This window comes from Sinocyclocheilus rhinocerous, unplaced genomic scaffold, assembly GCF_001515625.1.
Source record: "Sinocyclocheilus rhinocerous isolate Xijiao unplaced genomic scaffold, SAMN03320098_v1.1 scaffold697, whole genome shotgun sequence".
Classification (NCBI taxonomy): Eukaryota; Metazoa; Chordata; class Actinopteri; order Cypriniformes; family Cyprinidae; genus Sinocyclocheilus; species Sinocyclocheilus rhinocerous.
The window spans coordinates 1,734,269-1,750,837 of NW_015664033.1; the positions used below are offsets into that span (position 1 = coordinate 1,734,269).

The following is a 16,569-nucleotide window of genomic DNA, read 5'->3' on the forward strand; positions in this document are numbered from 1 at the left end:
GCATCCTGGCCAAATTCGCCCATTGGCCTCTGACCATCATGGTCTTCTAACCATCCCCATATCTACTGATTGGCTTCATCACTCTGTCTCCTCTCCACCAATAAGCTGGTGTGTGGTGGGCGTTCTGGCGCAATATGGCTGCTGTCGCATCATCCAGGTGGATGCTGCACACTGGTGGTGGTTGAGGAGATTCCCCCCTTCTATGTAAAGTGCTATATAAATGTAAGGAATTATTATTAATTATTATTATTATTATGTCTGTCTTGGCAAAATCACGTCGACCCTTGGGTTAAACAACTGTATTGTTTGCAGATGGCTAAAAATTTCTTAAATGTTTTTTTTTTAATGTTTGGAGTCAGAGAGGATGCAATTATGAACGTGATAATATTGACATTTATTTTGCATTTAAATTCTTTTAGCATGTTCCTCTGAATCATAGCAATGGATAATTTATTGCATTTATTTATATTTTATGCATTTTAATACAATTTTAAATGGTGCGTTTAGGAGTGTTGTCAAGTTAGTTTGTAAGCTTGTCTTACAAACTATTGGGTAAAGTTCAAGCCTGATGCATGTTACATATATTTTTTGAATTATTTAAATCACTTTGAAGTCTGTCAGACCCTAAACAAACATTTGGGTTGAAGCAACTTGAAAGTATTCAAGTATTATACACAAGTAAAGCCTTCTTCATTTAAACAGACAGCTTGAGAAAATGAGAGCCTTTTGGTTCGATATGTTATATCTGGTCTTTTTTAAGTGGGTGAGTGTCATAACGTTGCACAACGAGCACATTTATTTATGTAAAAGTCTTGGCTCAGTGCATCTCTCAGGCAGTTTTACTTGGATTCAGCATGGCAGTTTGAAATCCCAGGACCAGAACAATAATGGGAGATAAGATGGGGATGAAAATTAGGCTGAGCACACACTTCTTACAGCAAAGATCGGAGGACTTTGTAACCTAAGGCATGCAGAAAGACTGCAGCTCCTCTTTGAGGTTACCGAATTGATAAATAATGAAGAGAAAAGTTAAAAACGAGTTGTAACACAGACCCTATTGTGGTTGAGTACTGACGGATGCACTTTTGCTGGCCATAGTGAAGCAACAGAATAAAAAACCATGTCAGCCACTCTCCCATGTGACTGCCTAAAAATAAAATATCGCTACGCGTCACATTACATTAGCACAACAGAGCTTAATTCTTCCTAGAAATAGATAGGCTATAAACATTGGATAAAATATTTATTTAGCAATGCTGTTCTTGATAGGAACTTGGTATTAAGGCATACCAAGTTTCAAAGATAAATGTTTACTCTTTATTTATTTATTTTTCAGGCAGAACCAAAAAAAAAATAAATCACCTGCATCCTGAGCTTGCGAGCTGGATTGAGACATTTGATTTCTAGAAAAACAGGCACGTGATGCATCAAGTATTGAGGGACATTTTTGGATATACAAAAATGCTGATATTGTGAAACATTGTATCAATCAAAAAAACTATTATGCTTTTGACCATTACTTAACTTTACTAAAAATTGCATTATTTTAATAAGCCCAATCTAGCTCACTAATACTGAATCTATAAACTTCACACTTGGATGTGTTTTAATGAAGACTTGTGCGTATCCATCCATCAGTGTGCACACTGACTTAACCTGTTGACAATAAGCTTTTATTATAATTTTTTTCTTTTATTCTTTCATATAATAAAATAAACAGTTAAAAAGCATCAGATTCACAAACATACGCACCTGTTACAAAGTTCAATCATTATTTACACAGAGATGAGTTCCTTTCGGTCATCTTGAGTGACAGGCAGTGTGAACTTTCTGTCTGCCAGTAAAGGACATCAGGCACATTTACTCCAGGAGCAGATCTGGGGGGAAAAAATCCTGCGGGGGTTTTGTGCTCTGTAATTTTTGGTCAGAAAATTGACCTGTAGATTAGTATCGAGGATGTGCAAGTGCCACTAGAAACTCCACTCGCACCAAAGAGTCTAGGTCCTCAAGTCCCTGCTTTTTTCATTTCTATATTATTAGCACCATGAAGACATTCATGCAGACTCAGTATGCTTTTCATTTTCAATTTGATAATTAATGAGAGATTTACGTGCATGCTTTGACATTAAGATACCATAGACATAGTTTTATATTATTATTATTATAATTTGAAATGTCAATTCTAATTTTGTAGGTTGTCTAAGCACTTTGGCAGTGCTCTGATATCTCTAATCGGTGTCTTTATTAATAAAGCGTTAAATTAGTTTTATAAGTCATGTCAGGGTCATCATGTCTCCGTAATTACAATTACATACTAAAACCATCAGATAGCATTTAACTAACTTCTATTTTGGAATTACCACTCTATGCGAAGACATAGTAAACGCCTGCCGTTTCAAATAAATCCATCCTTATGCTGAGTAGAGATTTAAGTACGTATGGTTTTTCTTTTCCGTAATGTTTGCATAATCAGAGTCTTTCCCCAATGGTGGCGGCTGCTCTAGAGTTTGTGTAGAGTTTATGTTAGCTTGCTCACTGTCTGTGCTGATGATAAGGTACTTAGCCGACTGCTGAGCCTAGTTAACGCACTGTACAGCTCTGTGTGAGGAACGTATGGCCCAGTTATTGGATTTAGTTACATTTCATTAACATCATGGCAACGCTGAGGATCAGCAGCATTTTGTGTTACTTGCACCATTGATCTCGGCTTTTCACACCAAGGTAACTTGATCGTCAGATATTTTTAGATATATTGCTCACTGAACGCCAGAGGCTATTCTATATATTATCATGCCTGTTTCCAATGATTCACAAACATTTTATTGACGCTTGTTCTATAAAAACTCACTTTTCCTAGCTGCAGTACTCTTGTCTCGGCTGAAATAGTGCAGCCACCCAGTGTGTTAGCCACTAAAATTAATTGTCACAATGTTATTACAGGGGAAACAATAACAGCTCAACATACACATTGTTGTTGTGCCAGTGCATCTGTCAATGGCAATCTGCCCGACCAATAATTACCATTTTTCATCATAGGTCCACATGTTTTGTTGTATAACAGCAGATGAATGGGTTATCTCTGGGGTTTTGCTTACACGGCAGAATTCCTTATTTTGCGGCCCCCCTTGCCTGTGGCGTACCACCTCAAACAGCTCCCTCTAAAAGGAATAAACACAGTTGCTGGACTGAACTCTGAAGTAAAAATAGAATAGGCGTTTTTTTTTCTTTCTCCGCATCAGCTGGCAGACATGCAGGGGGGAGTATGTTCACGTTTACGCTGCTTCTCTCGCCACAGTATGTGTATTGTTCGTGATGGGATCTTAAATGTAATGCTGAAGCATCACCTCTCTATTACAGCTGATATAATAGAAGGTTGTGTAGCTCAATCAAAGAGGCCCCCAGAATCCATGCTAGTGTCTGGTCCTAAAATTGGACTTTCCCTCAGGAGGAAGCAGCGCTCTGCAACCGCTCTGTGTGGCTGTGTACAGTATCCGTACTAAAAGTAAGACATGTATATATATATACATATATACCCTAGTGAAATATCAATATACTAAAATGTATTTGAGATACATTTATTTCGTGCTAAGTATACTACAAATACATTTACATATTTATGTACTTATAAAAAATACCCTGCAGTTGTACTTTTGGTAAACTAAACTGGTATAATTAAAGTCTGCTAAACTGGAACAACTAATTTTGTGCTTAATGCAATTTAATTGTGTTGAAGTAGTGCTGAAGTCCAACTAAAGATACACTGAAATATATTTGATTGTGCTAAAGTGGAACTATTGCAAGTATACTTCAGGTGCATTTTAAATATCTTGCATTTAAAGAGTGATTATATTCAAAGATCATACAATCCTCATCAATTAAAACACATTTTAGGCTTAATATTAAGAAATGTGCATTGTGCACAAGTAGTACTCCAAATAAAGTTTAATTGCAATTTTTATATCAGTAAGTCTCGAGCAATATGTCATTATGTTAATAGATTTGAACTATGAAATAAATATATTTTAAATATGTACTTTTTTTACTAGGCTGTATATTTATTAAAGACAATACATCCCATTTTGGTGTCTACATCAAATTAAATTTACAAAAGTGATTTTAATAAAATATAGAAAGCATATTATAAATAGGTAAAAAGGTTTCAAATAAATTTTGTGAAAATAAAGTCAAAATAGGGGTCAAATAATGTTCCATAGTCATTTACCATAACATATATTTCTTAAAGAAATAATTAAAAAAAAGATTAAAATGAAACAACATGCTTATTCTGACCTGTACTTGTTAAAATATATAAACAAAAAAGTTTTCATTCTAAATTTTTGTATATTTTAAATGCAATTTACTTGCTGACAAATGGGTTAAAACCTGGTTTGAAGGATAGTGGCCAAGATTGGAAAAGATTTAAAATTACAATTAGCTAGTTTTTGGCTGCTGCACTGTGATCCAGTTCAATCTTTTAATGTCATCTAATGCTTCTTATTCTAAATATGCCAACAATTAGGGGAAATGTTTAGGGGAAAAAATTAATATTACATTTTAGATTTAATTAAGTTAAATAATAATACATTACTTTAAATTATTGTTATAGTTATCTTTCTTGGTGTGAACAGGCCTCAGCGGATTATAGAAAGTCTAACCAACAACATCAGACGCTGCACTGTTCTCCACCATTGACTCCCTTCCCATGGCCTCAATGGATGGTAAAACTGTTGTAGTAGAAGTAGTAGGACATCCAGGTATTTTTCAACAACTGTTTAATGCATAATGTTTACTGCATATTTGAAAAAATACATGTTTGTTCACAAGAACAGTTCACTTAAAATATTTGTTCAAAAACACCCCTAGTAAAAAAGTAATATATTTAAAATAATAATAAGTTCAAATCTATTGACATATTTACTGACATATCGCTCAAGACTTTACTGATATAAAAAAAATATAATTAAACTTTATCTGGAGTACTACTTGTGCACAATGCACATTTCTATAACCTAAAATGTGTTTTAATGTCACTATTGATGAGGATTGTATGATCTTTGAATAATATCAGTCTTTAAATGCAAGATATTTAAAGTGTACCTGAAGTATACTTGCAATAGTTCCACTTTAGCACAATCAAATATACTTCAGTAAATCTTTAGTTGGACTTCTTCTGCAAAAAGTGCATTAAGTACAAAATTAGTTGCTCCAATTTAATCTACTCTAAGTATACCAGTTTAGTATACTAAAAGTACAATTGCACTGTATTTTTATTAAGTACATATATATATGTAAATGTGTTTGCAGTATACTTAGCATGAAATAAATGTATTTCAAATACATTTTAGTATGTTTATTTTTCACTAGGGACTGATTGGTTCATTACCGAAATGTTCGCACTTCATCTTTAATGAAATGTATGCAGTGCAAAATTTGATCCACCAGTAGCTTAAATTCTAAATGTGTGTGTATTTGTGTGTGAAAAGCACTATGGGATAGAGGTACTGTATGAAAAGGATATCACCTTTGAGAGAAAGTTTGGTGAAAGGTAACCATGGTAACTGTGCTAAGATTTGAAACCGAGAGTGAGACTGAGATCCTCCAGGATGCTGATGCAGGACACAGGCTAAAGGGTTCATATGTTTCAGTGCAGCAGGTTAACCTTTCATCAGGCTTAGACGCCAACGGCGTATTTAAACACCAACTGGACACAGACAGGAGTGTGAGAGAGGGTGCTGGAAAGGCAGAGAGGATAAAGGCAATCAGCGGGGTTTAACATGGGTATGGACAGAGACACAAAGCATGTGATAAAGGGCTCAAGGTGGGTTGAGAATTTGAGTGCGTGTGAGCCAGTGACCATAACAGGATCACGGTGTCTCACGTGTGCACCTCAAACACATTTTGTGCAAAGGGAGCCAACCATTCAAACCACATTTCCCAACAGGCTCACAGCTGACTCAATTTCCTGCCATCACTGTCATTTTGGACTCCATTTCCCATCAACATCACAGCAGATGCCATCTCCCATTACAGCCATTTAATTGGCAGTTGGCACTCTGAGCTAATTGTAGCGCTTGTCAATCATGCATGAAGATGACACAACACAGATAGATAAAATAAGGTGACCGTAATTTCCAGGATGATGTTTTAATAATTACTTCATGGTGAGCGCTCTTGCCCTTTTCTTTTGGCTCACAAAATGCAACGTTCCGAACGAGTGTGATGAGATTCTGCAAACATCAGGGACTGAGCCCATGATCCATTTTAAACATCAGACGTAACCTGGTTAAGTCACGCTTTTAAATGCATAACCTTGCAAATGCAAGTACAGTGTGTTTCCCATTTGCCCTCATTGAACTGGTATGTTTGCTAGAAGTATATATAATACAAAACCTTATTATCATGAAATCAGTATAATGTAAACAACATTACAATGTTATATTAGAATATAAATCTGTATCTCTAAATGTCTGTATAAAGGAAAAAATCCTGCCTGGGTATATTCCAGTAAAAAAAAAAACCTATGCTATAATTTATTTAAAGTACATTTATTTAATTCTAAGTATACTTCAAATACTTAAGTATTCTTATATAAACATATTCATTGACTTATATTGACTGATATAAAATTGTAATTAAACTTTATTTGGAGTACTATTTGTGCACAATGCACATTTCTTAATATTAAGCCTAAAATGTGTTTTAATGTCACTACTGGTAAGGATTGTATGATCTTTGAATAATATCGGTGTTTAAATGCAGGATCTTTAAAGTGTACCTGAAGTATACTTGCAATAGTTCCACTTTAGCACAATCAAATATACTTCAGTAAATCTTTAGTTGGGCTTCAGCACTACTTCCACACAATTAAAGTGCATTAAGCACAAAATTAGTTTTAGCAGACTTTAATTATACCAGTTTAGTTTACCAAAAAGTACAACTGCAGGGTATTTTTTATTAAGTACATAAATATGTAAATGTATTTTTATAGTATACTTAGCATGAAATAAATGTATTTCAAATACATTTTAGCATATTTTGGGGTATTTACAGCAGGATTCCTGCTACACACATATTTATAAAGTGGGTTTCATTAATGAATCAGATTCTGTTTTTATTTATTTATTTTAGGTTTGTTGGTCATACAACAGCTCTGTGAGAGAAAAAGGCCTAAATTGAAGTCACTATTTACTGAATCTTCTCCTCCAGTAAGCTGTTAAACTGAGAACCACAGCGACTGGAGTCAAGAACCAGATCAGTCTGAAATGTGAATGAATCATTTAGACCGGTTTCGTGAAACAGATTCAAAATAAAGATTTGTTCTCAAATTTCTATATATAGTGTATAGTTATATAGTATATATAGTTAAATGGACCACTTTTATGACACTTTTGTAAGTTGTTAATCAAAAACTAATTTATTAGTTTACACCAGCAATTTAGTGCAACCTTGAATTGAAGGCCCCCTGTTTTATATTATTTCCAGATATTTCCAGTATTTCTGCTGTAATTATGATAACACTGCTTGTTTTCAAACTTTTTTATTAAATCAATGTAATATATTTAATTAACCACAATTTATTTGGTGATTGCAGTAGTTATGATCTGTATTCTGAAACTGTATGTGCATCAAAAGGAATATTCATCTTGTGTTTTTTTTTTACATGTGATTTATTATTATTATACTAAACAAATTTAATTCTATTAATTTAAATACTTCTAAATAATTCTGTGGTCCCCGTAGTGGGCCCCGGCTGCCTGGTTAAGAACCACTGCCATAAGGTAACAACTGCAGAACCTTTTTTTTTTTACTGTGTGGATGCTTTCTGAAACTTGACAGCTTCAGTTTCATTGTCAGTTTTCATTTACATTTGATCATTAATATTTCCCGCATTGTTGTTTTCTTCTATTGAAATTGTGGAAAAGACAGCACATAAGGTCCGGGATGCTGAAAACACATTTGGGGCTATAATAGCCCAATAGTCGGGACTGTGGTTACCCACCTGGTTACCAGCAGATGCAGTAGAGAAGAAGTGAGGCAAGTATTGCTGCAGGTAGCTGTGACTGTATTAGTGACGCTTGAGTTGCAGTGTTTATAGAAGAAGGCCTGGGGCATGGCTTCCTGTTACATGACAGCTCTACAAATGGCTTTTGCCCATAACAGCATGCTAATGCTTACAGTAAAACACTGGTTATGGTCACAGTCAAGCAGCAGCAGGGGACATCACATTTGTTCGCCTGACTGGAGTGTGTATGTTTTTGAGCCGGGGGTTCATCACCTTGTATTTGTGCTTATTAAAGAAAGTGGGCGAACATTTTCAGGCAGAACTCATGATTCATTAATTCAGTTCACACTTATATTTTGTCTAAATTTAGGATACATATTAAAACCACACATACATACATTCCACAGAATCCAGGTGGCCATAGAAACAGGAAATGTGTGAAGCCAAAATGTTTTTATAGAAAATATTTCTTAATAAACTGAATAACTAAGTGACCCTACTTCATTAAACAATATAATGTGCATTATAGCTCAATCTGGCTTTGTTTTTAAAAGTGCAGTTGGTCATGTGTAGTCTAAGCCTCTACAAAAGTTTTTTTTTATTGTTTTTATGTCATTAAGAATGACAAACTTGGCATTTCTTGAAAAATCCCCCTCAGGGGAAAGGATCTTGCATGTTTAGAGCGCATAAGAATGCATTTGCAAAGAGTGAAAAATGGCTTAACAGGTGAAGACAGGTGCAGACTTAATGTTCCTTTCACTTCCATCCATATGCATGCAAAATGTTAGAAGATGGAAAGAAGTTTCGTCTTTTAAGTTTGGTGAACCCTTGACTAAAATGCTTAATCATATGGTGAAAGACATTTGACTAACAGACCGCTTGACTCAACAATACAATATGGAGTAAATGATAGGCCTAGATTTCAACTATTTGAATTATTCTACTTTTATTATTCAAAAGAAAAGCCATAGAGTGACATCATCTGTGGCAGATATATGTTGCAGGGTCTGAAGTAAGTTTTTAAAGTTTAATGTGACCTTTAAACATTAACAAAAAATAACATGTAATAACACAAATTTATGTGCATACACACTTTGTCTGGCGGAAATTTTGTCTGATAACATTTCCAGTGCACATAAATAAATATACTTGTACGTGATTATTAGTAAACGAGTTTACAGACCTGCTTGTATGTGTGTGTTAGTATCGTCATTGACTGTTCAAACTCATTTTATCGGCATACATACACACACACACACACACACGCACAAACATCAGTTCAGTTATCTCTTTTCTCTCTATCACTACCTGTTTTATATTCATTCCCTTGTGTTGTCTTGCCTGCATCTCTCCCATCTTTCTTGTGCACTTGTTGTTTTTGATGCACCTATGTTGTCGTTCTCCTCCTTCTATCTCTCTGTCTGTTTCATATTCATCTCTTTCTATTAAGCCTTCCTCATGCATCTCTCTCTGGGAGAAATTATTAATATTAATGTTTCTCCCTCTCCTCTCTTTCCTCACCCTCTATCTCATCCTCTTAACATTTCCCTCTCTCTATATCTGTTCCTTACTGTCTGTCTCTCATTCACATTTCACTTGGATCTCTCCCTCTGTCTCAGTATTCATCTATTAGTGTGGATGATTCTCTTCTATCCCTGCAGCTATACAGTCATCTATCAGTTTAATAATCTCTCCATCCTTCTGCCTTCTGTCCTGCTCTCTTTCTCTCTCTCTCTCCATCTCCTGTCTCTCTTCCTCTCTTATTTTTCACTGCGTCGAGTGTAAAATCCTGTGTTAAATGAACATGCATGTCAGAGTACGATAATTAGGGCCATCATCGTTAGTAATGGCCTGTGTCTCATTGGATACCCTTATATAAGGTTACTGGAGTCTAAATAACCTGAGAGAGCTAAGCCCCCTTGCATGGGGTTCAGGTTGAATTAGCCATCCATCAGCCGAAGCACATTGCACCAGTTAAGGCTGCTCTAAGATCCCATGAGCCTCAAGTCTATGGGCGAGTATGGACATAAAGATTAGTACCATAGTTCACACTTGCAGTATTATTGTAGAAATGCACAAGGGAGCTAAGCACATGAATCTGGTAAAGGTGAGTGTAGCCAAAGTCCCTTTATTAAAGGGGTGGTTGATTGCGATTTCACTTTTTTAACATTAGTTAGTGTGTAATGTTGCATTTTGAGCATAAACAATATCTGCAAAGTTACGAAGCTGAAAGTTCAATGCAAATGGAGATATCGCCTTTTAAAATTCTGGCAGTTTAATGCTTACAAAAACGGCTGGTAGGGACTACAACAAGTTACTTCCCGGGTTCGTGACATCACAAACCCAGGTAAACCCTGCCCTCGGGAAAAGGTAGCAAAGAGGGTGAGGCCATGCTGCGCTGCTTTAGAGAAGAGGAAGAGAAAACTAGAGGTGCACGTAAAAATCTATTCATATATGAATCGCGATTCTGTCACCAATGAAATCTGACAACAACTGTATCATAAATGTTGTTTATTTTTCTCAAATAGCGTTAAAAAAAGGTTATTTCTCACGCTATATCATACAGTGCGCATGCGCAGTCCAAAAGCGCACATCTCAGAATGCTGACTGTTTCTATAGCAACCGGGATTTCTAACGGCAGCTGCAGTGACGCGCTGACTTTACCGATTAGCGATTAGCTCTCTTTCACAAGGTGGGGCTTCGTTCGATAGAGCGGCCATATTGAGCATTGCATTTCCCCCTTTCAAAACTATACAAGTGACACGTCTTGGGTATTCTATAGTCTTTGGTGTAGCTAGATCTGCTTTGTGTATTGCGTAAAGCCAGGATCCAGAAGTGTGGCAGAGAGCTGATTTTGGACCTTGCATACAGCAGTTCATTTGAAGTCTAGGATGTTGTTTTAAGTGTCTGTTGTTCATATAACACATGAATACCTATCAAGAGGATAATTAACATGCAAAGAAAGACAAGAATCTGAGGGCATTACCAATGTACAGTAGTTGAGTTTTCCAGACAAGAGACTGCATATGTAACGTCATTAGTCTTTGCATCCCAAAAAAATATTTTTGTCCCTTTCAACTTGCATTAATTTTCTTCAACATTCACTTGATTGCAAGTTGTTATTGTGTGGCATTTTAGCTATTATGTGAACCTGAAATATTTCACTCTATGAGAGTAACAAAACATGGCTTTCTTCTTTGTTTCTCATTTGCAGTAAAACATGCATTCATCACAAAGAGGCCTATCAAATAAGAGGACCTGTTGAGGCAAAGACAACACAACTTATGTAATTGTATCTGTATGAAAAAATAAGCAAGGACAAAACACGCCACCAACCAAGGAGACCGAATATTTCCACTGAAAAATGCAGAAGTGACATCCATTGCGGGAGGAATCTACAACAGTTAAAGAGACAGTACTGGAGACATTGGAATCAGCCTACCATCATCTTTGGAACACAGGAAGGGTCATGACCCAGTTGCCATGCGCATCACCACGGTGACCAGTCTTCCTAGTCCCTCCCCCCTCCTCCTCTTATTGGTTCAGCTGCTGTTGTGGCTCATCCTCCCAGGCCAAGAGGCAGTCGGAGCCGCCTCCACCTGTCCCGCGCTGTGCAGTTGTTCTAATCAAGCTAGTCGAGTGATCTGTACAAAACGAAACTTAGAAGAGGTGCCCGACAGTATATCAAACAACACACGATACCTCAACTTACAAGAGAACTCAATACAGGTAAATACTGACTACAACATTCTTTCCGATCCAGCTTTGGGAGAGGATGTTTATGTTTGTTTGTTTCTTAGATTTATTGAGTGTCGGTTTCACTAATGTTGCTTGTTCACTGAGTTGCGTTAACACAAATGGCTCAGCCTTGCTCAAATATTGAGGTTTTAGTGTGAAGTCAGGTGTTAATATGACCTACTTTGAGTGTGAAGGTTTAGATTTATTCTCAAGATGAAAAAGATAACAGCAAATACACTGTTTACCCCGACAGTGAAAGTTTTAACCAAAAACAAGCCTATTAAAAATGAATAATAATAATAATGCTTTTCATCAAGCCTCCAATTATGCATAAAAATTCTGATTTGGTTTGTTGTGTCCTCGAGCCCCACTTGAAATGATTAAAAATCTAAAAATGTTTTAATACCTGAAGGCATCCTAGATTCTTTGGCTTCTTTCTCTCCCATAGCATTATAACACAAGAGTGCAGCTCTGACAGATTCCACCCTCCTCTTCAACACCCCCAACCCAGTGTGTTTAACACCCTCCTCCCCTCCCCTGCTCTATATACAGAGGGGATTGTGGCAGTAGGCCAGGAGGAAGCTTCTCGCTGCCCAAGAAAAGCAGTTCTGGCTACCTCCGATGCACAGAGACAAATTGTTTTAGAACCCATAGCATTTAGGATGTGTGAATATTCTCTAGTCTTTTCATTTATTCTTTCATCAGGTTTGAGCACATTCTAATAATATGACTGTTTCCACCATTACTGAGATTTACAGTTGCAAGCCATTTATGTGTGGCCTTTTTGCATTGGGTTTTGAAGGGACAGTTCACCCAAACATGAGCATTCTGTCATTATTTACTCACCTTCCTGTCGCTTAAAACCTGTATGCTGTTCTGTGGAAAATGAGAGCTTTTTGAGGAATCCTTATGCAGTGCTTTTGCCTTCCGTTCATAATATCAGTTTCTTTTAAGATACAAAAACAAACAAATAGAAACACAATAAATGTATTCCATCTGTTGTTTTGAAGCCGTATGATAATAGTGTACGAGAACAGACGTAATATTTTTAATTCATTATTCACTTATATTTTCCTCTCTAAAATGGTCCAGTGACCCGTACCTGGTTTAACATAGACACTAAACAGCATTCGATTGTGTGTCAGAACTGAACATGGTTCAAATGCCAGTTCAGATTTGTCGAATTACATTTGAGTGCTACAGTGGAGGGTAAGATTTGCTGTGAACAGCAACTTTTATTCTGTTCCTTGCACAGATAACCCCATTGAGACTTTGCCAGGCTACGCCTTTCACCGCGTCCCCTCGCTGCGGCGTCTTGACCTAGGCGAACTCAAGAAGCTGGATTATATATCTGACGCAGCCTTTGTTGGACTCATCAACCTGCGCTACCTGAACTTGGGTATGTGTGGCCTGAAGGACATCCCTAACTTGACTGCCCTAGTGCGACTGGAGGAGCTAGAGTTGTCTGGGAACCGTCTGGAAATCATCAGACCCGGATCCTTCCAAGGCCTGGAATCTTTGCGCAAACTATGGCTCATGCACTCTCAGATGTCGGTCATCGAGCGCAATGCTTTCGATGATCTCAAGAACCTAGAGGAGCTTAACCTATCCCACAATTCCCTGCACTCTTTGCCCCATGACCTTTTCACACCTCTGCAGAAGCTGGAGCGAGTGCACCTCAATCACAACCCATGGGTGTGCAACTGCGATGTGCTCTGGCTAAGCTGGTGGCTGAAAGAAACGGTGCCTAGCAACACAACTTGCTGTGCGCGGTGCCACGCACCACCCTACCTTAAGGGAAAGTACATAGGAGAGTTAGACCAGAGCCATTTCACCTGCTATGCCCCTGTCATTGTGGAGCCGCCCACTGACCTCAATGTGACCGAGGGCATGGCTGCTGAGCTCAAGTGTCGCACTGGTACCTCCATGACCTCCGTGAACTGGATCACTCCGAACGGCACCCTAATGACCCATGGCTCCTATAGGGTCAGGATTTCCGTTCTGCATGATGGTACACTGAATTTCACCAACGTAACTCTGCGTGACACCGGCCAGTACACCTGCATGGTGACCAACTCAGCTGGGAACACAACGGCAACCGCTGTCCTGAATGTGACCGCAGCAGACGTCAGTGTCAACTACACCTACTTCACCACGGTCACTGTAGAAACTGTGGAGTCTACGGGAGATGAAGAATCTGCATTGCGTGCCTTCACCGAGACCTTTATCCATATTCCCGGGCCTACACCTTCTGGGCACCTCTGGCATGAAGTTGTCCCCACTACTGCCTCTTCTCTCTCAATCCTTGGCTCATCGTCTTCTCCCCGAGCAACCAAACCCACTTTCACTGTCCCCATTTCTGAGCCCAACTATCCTTCTGGACTAGATGACGTGATGAAGACCACCAAGATCATCATCGGTTGCTTCGTGGCCATTACCTTCATGGCTGCCGTCATGCTGGTGGTGTTTTACAAGCTGAGGAAGCAGCATCAGTTGCACAAACACCACGGGCCGGCACGAGCCATCGAGATCATTAATGTCGAAGATGAGATTGGAGCAGGAACGGGCATCCGTGGCACCGGCATCTCAGGAGGATCCACGGTACCGCAAGGAGGCTCCGGCGGAGGCGGACAGAGCTTGCGTCTGCACCTACCCGAAATCATCAACCTCCAAGACCTTGCACGAGCAGAGCATCTCAACCATTACTACAAGGCCCATCACTTCAACAATAACATGATGGGTCTGGGTCTTGGCGGAGGCCTAAACAATAACAACAACCCTTTGCCTTGCTCCCAGGCCCAGAATACCCCCATCTCTTGCACACAGGTGCCAGTCTCTGCAAGTAGTACATCATGCTCCATGCCTTCTCCAATGCCTCTGCCGACCCTTGGCATCCATGGGTCACTGAAAGGCCTGATGGGTAAAGGGCAGAACCCACAGATTGAGCCGTTGCTTTTCAAGAGCGGCTCCAAGGAGAATGTCCAAGAAACCCAGATCTGAAGTTGAGAGAGTAAGGGAGAGAGGGAGAAAGGTAAATGTACAAATAAAAGATGGAGAAAGAGTATCAGGGAGACAGAAACAGATGAAGAGTATTGGCTGTTCATCCCCTATGGGTATGTTCTCAGGAGTAATGAGAAAGGCAGACCCAGCATTGTATGAAATATTACCTACACAAGAATACAAGATACAGCTGTGAAATCGCTACCAAGTAAATACACTGGCAAAGAGTGGGGGGAATTTCTAGAAGGAAGACAGGCAACCACTCAGCAGTTTAAAATCAGTCTTTACATTTCTCTGATCTGCACGTATGAAGGGGATCATCAGACATCAGCAAACAAAACCACACTTGCCAATACCTTATAAATCGATACGTTTTTGTGTAATGCAAGATTGATAATTATGTGCCAAACTTGCACCAATCTGTGCCAAAGCCAAATCTTTGCACACTACACATGTGTATAGACACGTTTCAGAAGACGAAAAGATCTGCGCGTATACTGTACACCATCAAATACAGAACTCCATCAATAAAGCAAAGATGCTACGAAAATCAAAACCATACACACCATTAGGTAGGAAGTGTATATAGAAATACATGAACAACCTTAAGTATTTATGGACAGTGGCTGAGAACGAAAAATCACATCTGAAAATGGTTTAGAGAACCATAATGCTCAGATAACAAAATGGATCATTAAAATTTTGTAGAGGTTTGCAGTCCTAAGAAAGAAAGATGGATTAGTAGACCAGCACTGTGTAGAGGGCTTATGTTTCGTGATGATGATGGACTCAGATTCTCCCCTTTCTCGAAGGCTCTCACAGTTGAGGGGAAGAGAGGAAAACGAACAAGGACTTAAAGTGCAAAAAGACAATGAAAGATATACAAATTTTAAGAGAATATATAAACTATGAAAGTATACATGATATATAAATATATTTTCATTCAGAGAAATAAATTATGAAGAATCTTTAAAATTTTCTGACTGAAAGCCACGGCTTTTGAAGAGTTAGCAGCTGCTGGTGTAGCGCTTTGTCACTGATAATTCCTTTCTCTGCATAAAAACAAAAATGTGTCTGAAACTGGTACACCCTCACAGGACTTAAGGGCATCCTGAGGAGACGGAGGGACAGGGATGGATATTCTGGGAATTGCGTTTGATTTCAGATACTTTGGCTTTGTTTTTTAAGTCTCAAAAGGTTTCCCTTTCCTGTTCTATAACTAACAGGGTCATTGAGGAGAAGTAATTTTAATTAACATTATAAACTGTTTGATTCCGCAGGCGTTTGAGATCCAGACTGGGTCGATATAAGTTATCACCATTACCAACAGAATTATAAAAGACAATAATGATGATAGTATGCAATGCAATGGAAACAAAGTAAAACACTGTAAACGTTGATCTACATGCTGCTATACTGAGAAAAGATATTTTTAGTGAGATGTTTTTGGAAAATCCGATTTGAAAGCTGAGTAAAAAGAGGCTCCTGTTGACATTACATTACTACTACTATCATCATTATTGGAAAACATCAAGTGTCAAAAGCATAGCGGATTTAGTCGGTCTCTTTGTTTTTACCTAGAGGTGATGTTTGTTTTTCATTGTGTAAAAAGTGATTGTTGCTACAGCTGATAATCCCCTCAGTAACGCTGGAATAGCAGTGGACGTACTGACAATGACAACGATTTGCTTGAAGCATTACGAAGCCACAACAACAACTCCTCCAAACAAGGAAATGGATGGGCCTTAAAATGGCTCCCTCAAATGGCCTGTGCCCTCTTTTTTGTACAAGACAAAAACTTTACCAGGACCCTGCTTTTTTGCCAACGT

The 16,569-nt window shown here is 38.3% G+C and overlaps 1 protein-coding gene across 1 annotated transcript; it reads left to right on the forward strand.

The window, feature by feature from the left end:
• The first annotated feature begins 11,912 nt into the window (after positions 1 to 11,912).
• Positions 11,913 to 15,597, forward strand: LOC107729431 (leucine-rich repeat-containing protein 4B-like). The gene is made up of 2 exons (XM_016539917.1): positions 11,913 to 11,934; positions 12,996 to 15,597. The coding sequence occupies exons 1-2, from the start codon at positions 11,913 to 11,915 to the stop codon at positions 14,738 to 14,740; spliced, it is 1,767 nt and encodes a 588-aa protein (XP_016395403.1). The 3' UTR covers positions 14,741 to 15,597.
• The last annotated feature ends 972 nt before the right edge of the window (positions 15,598 to 16,569 follow it).

Coding starts and splice junctions, on each gene's coding strand:
- LOC107729431 (XM_016539917.1), top strand. CDS start 11,913: ATGACCTACTTTGAGTGTGAAG. Junction 11,935..12,995: donor GACCTACTTTGAGTGTGAAG/GTTTAGATTTAT, acceptor TTCCTTGCACAG/ATAACCCCATTGAGACTTTG.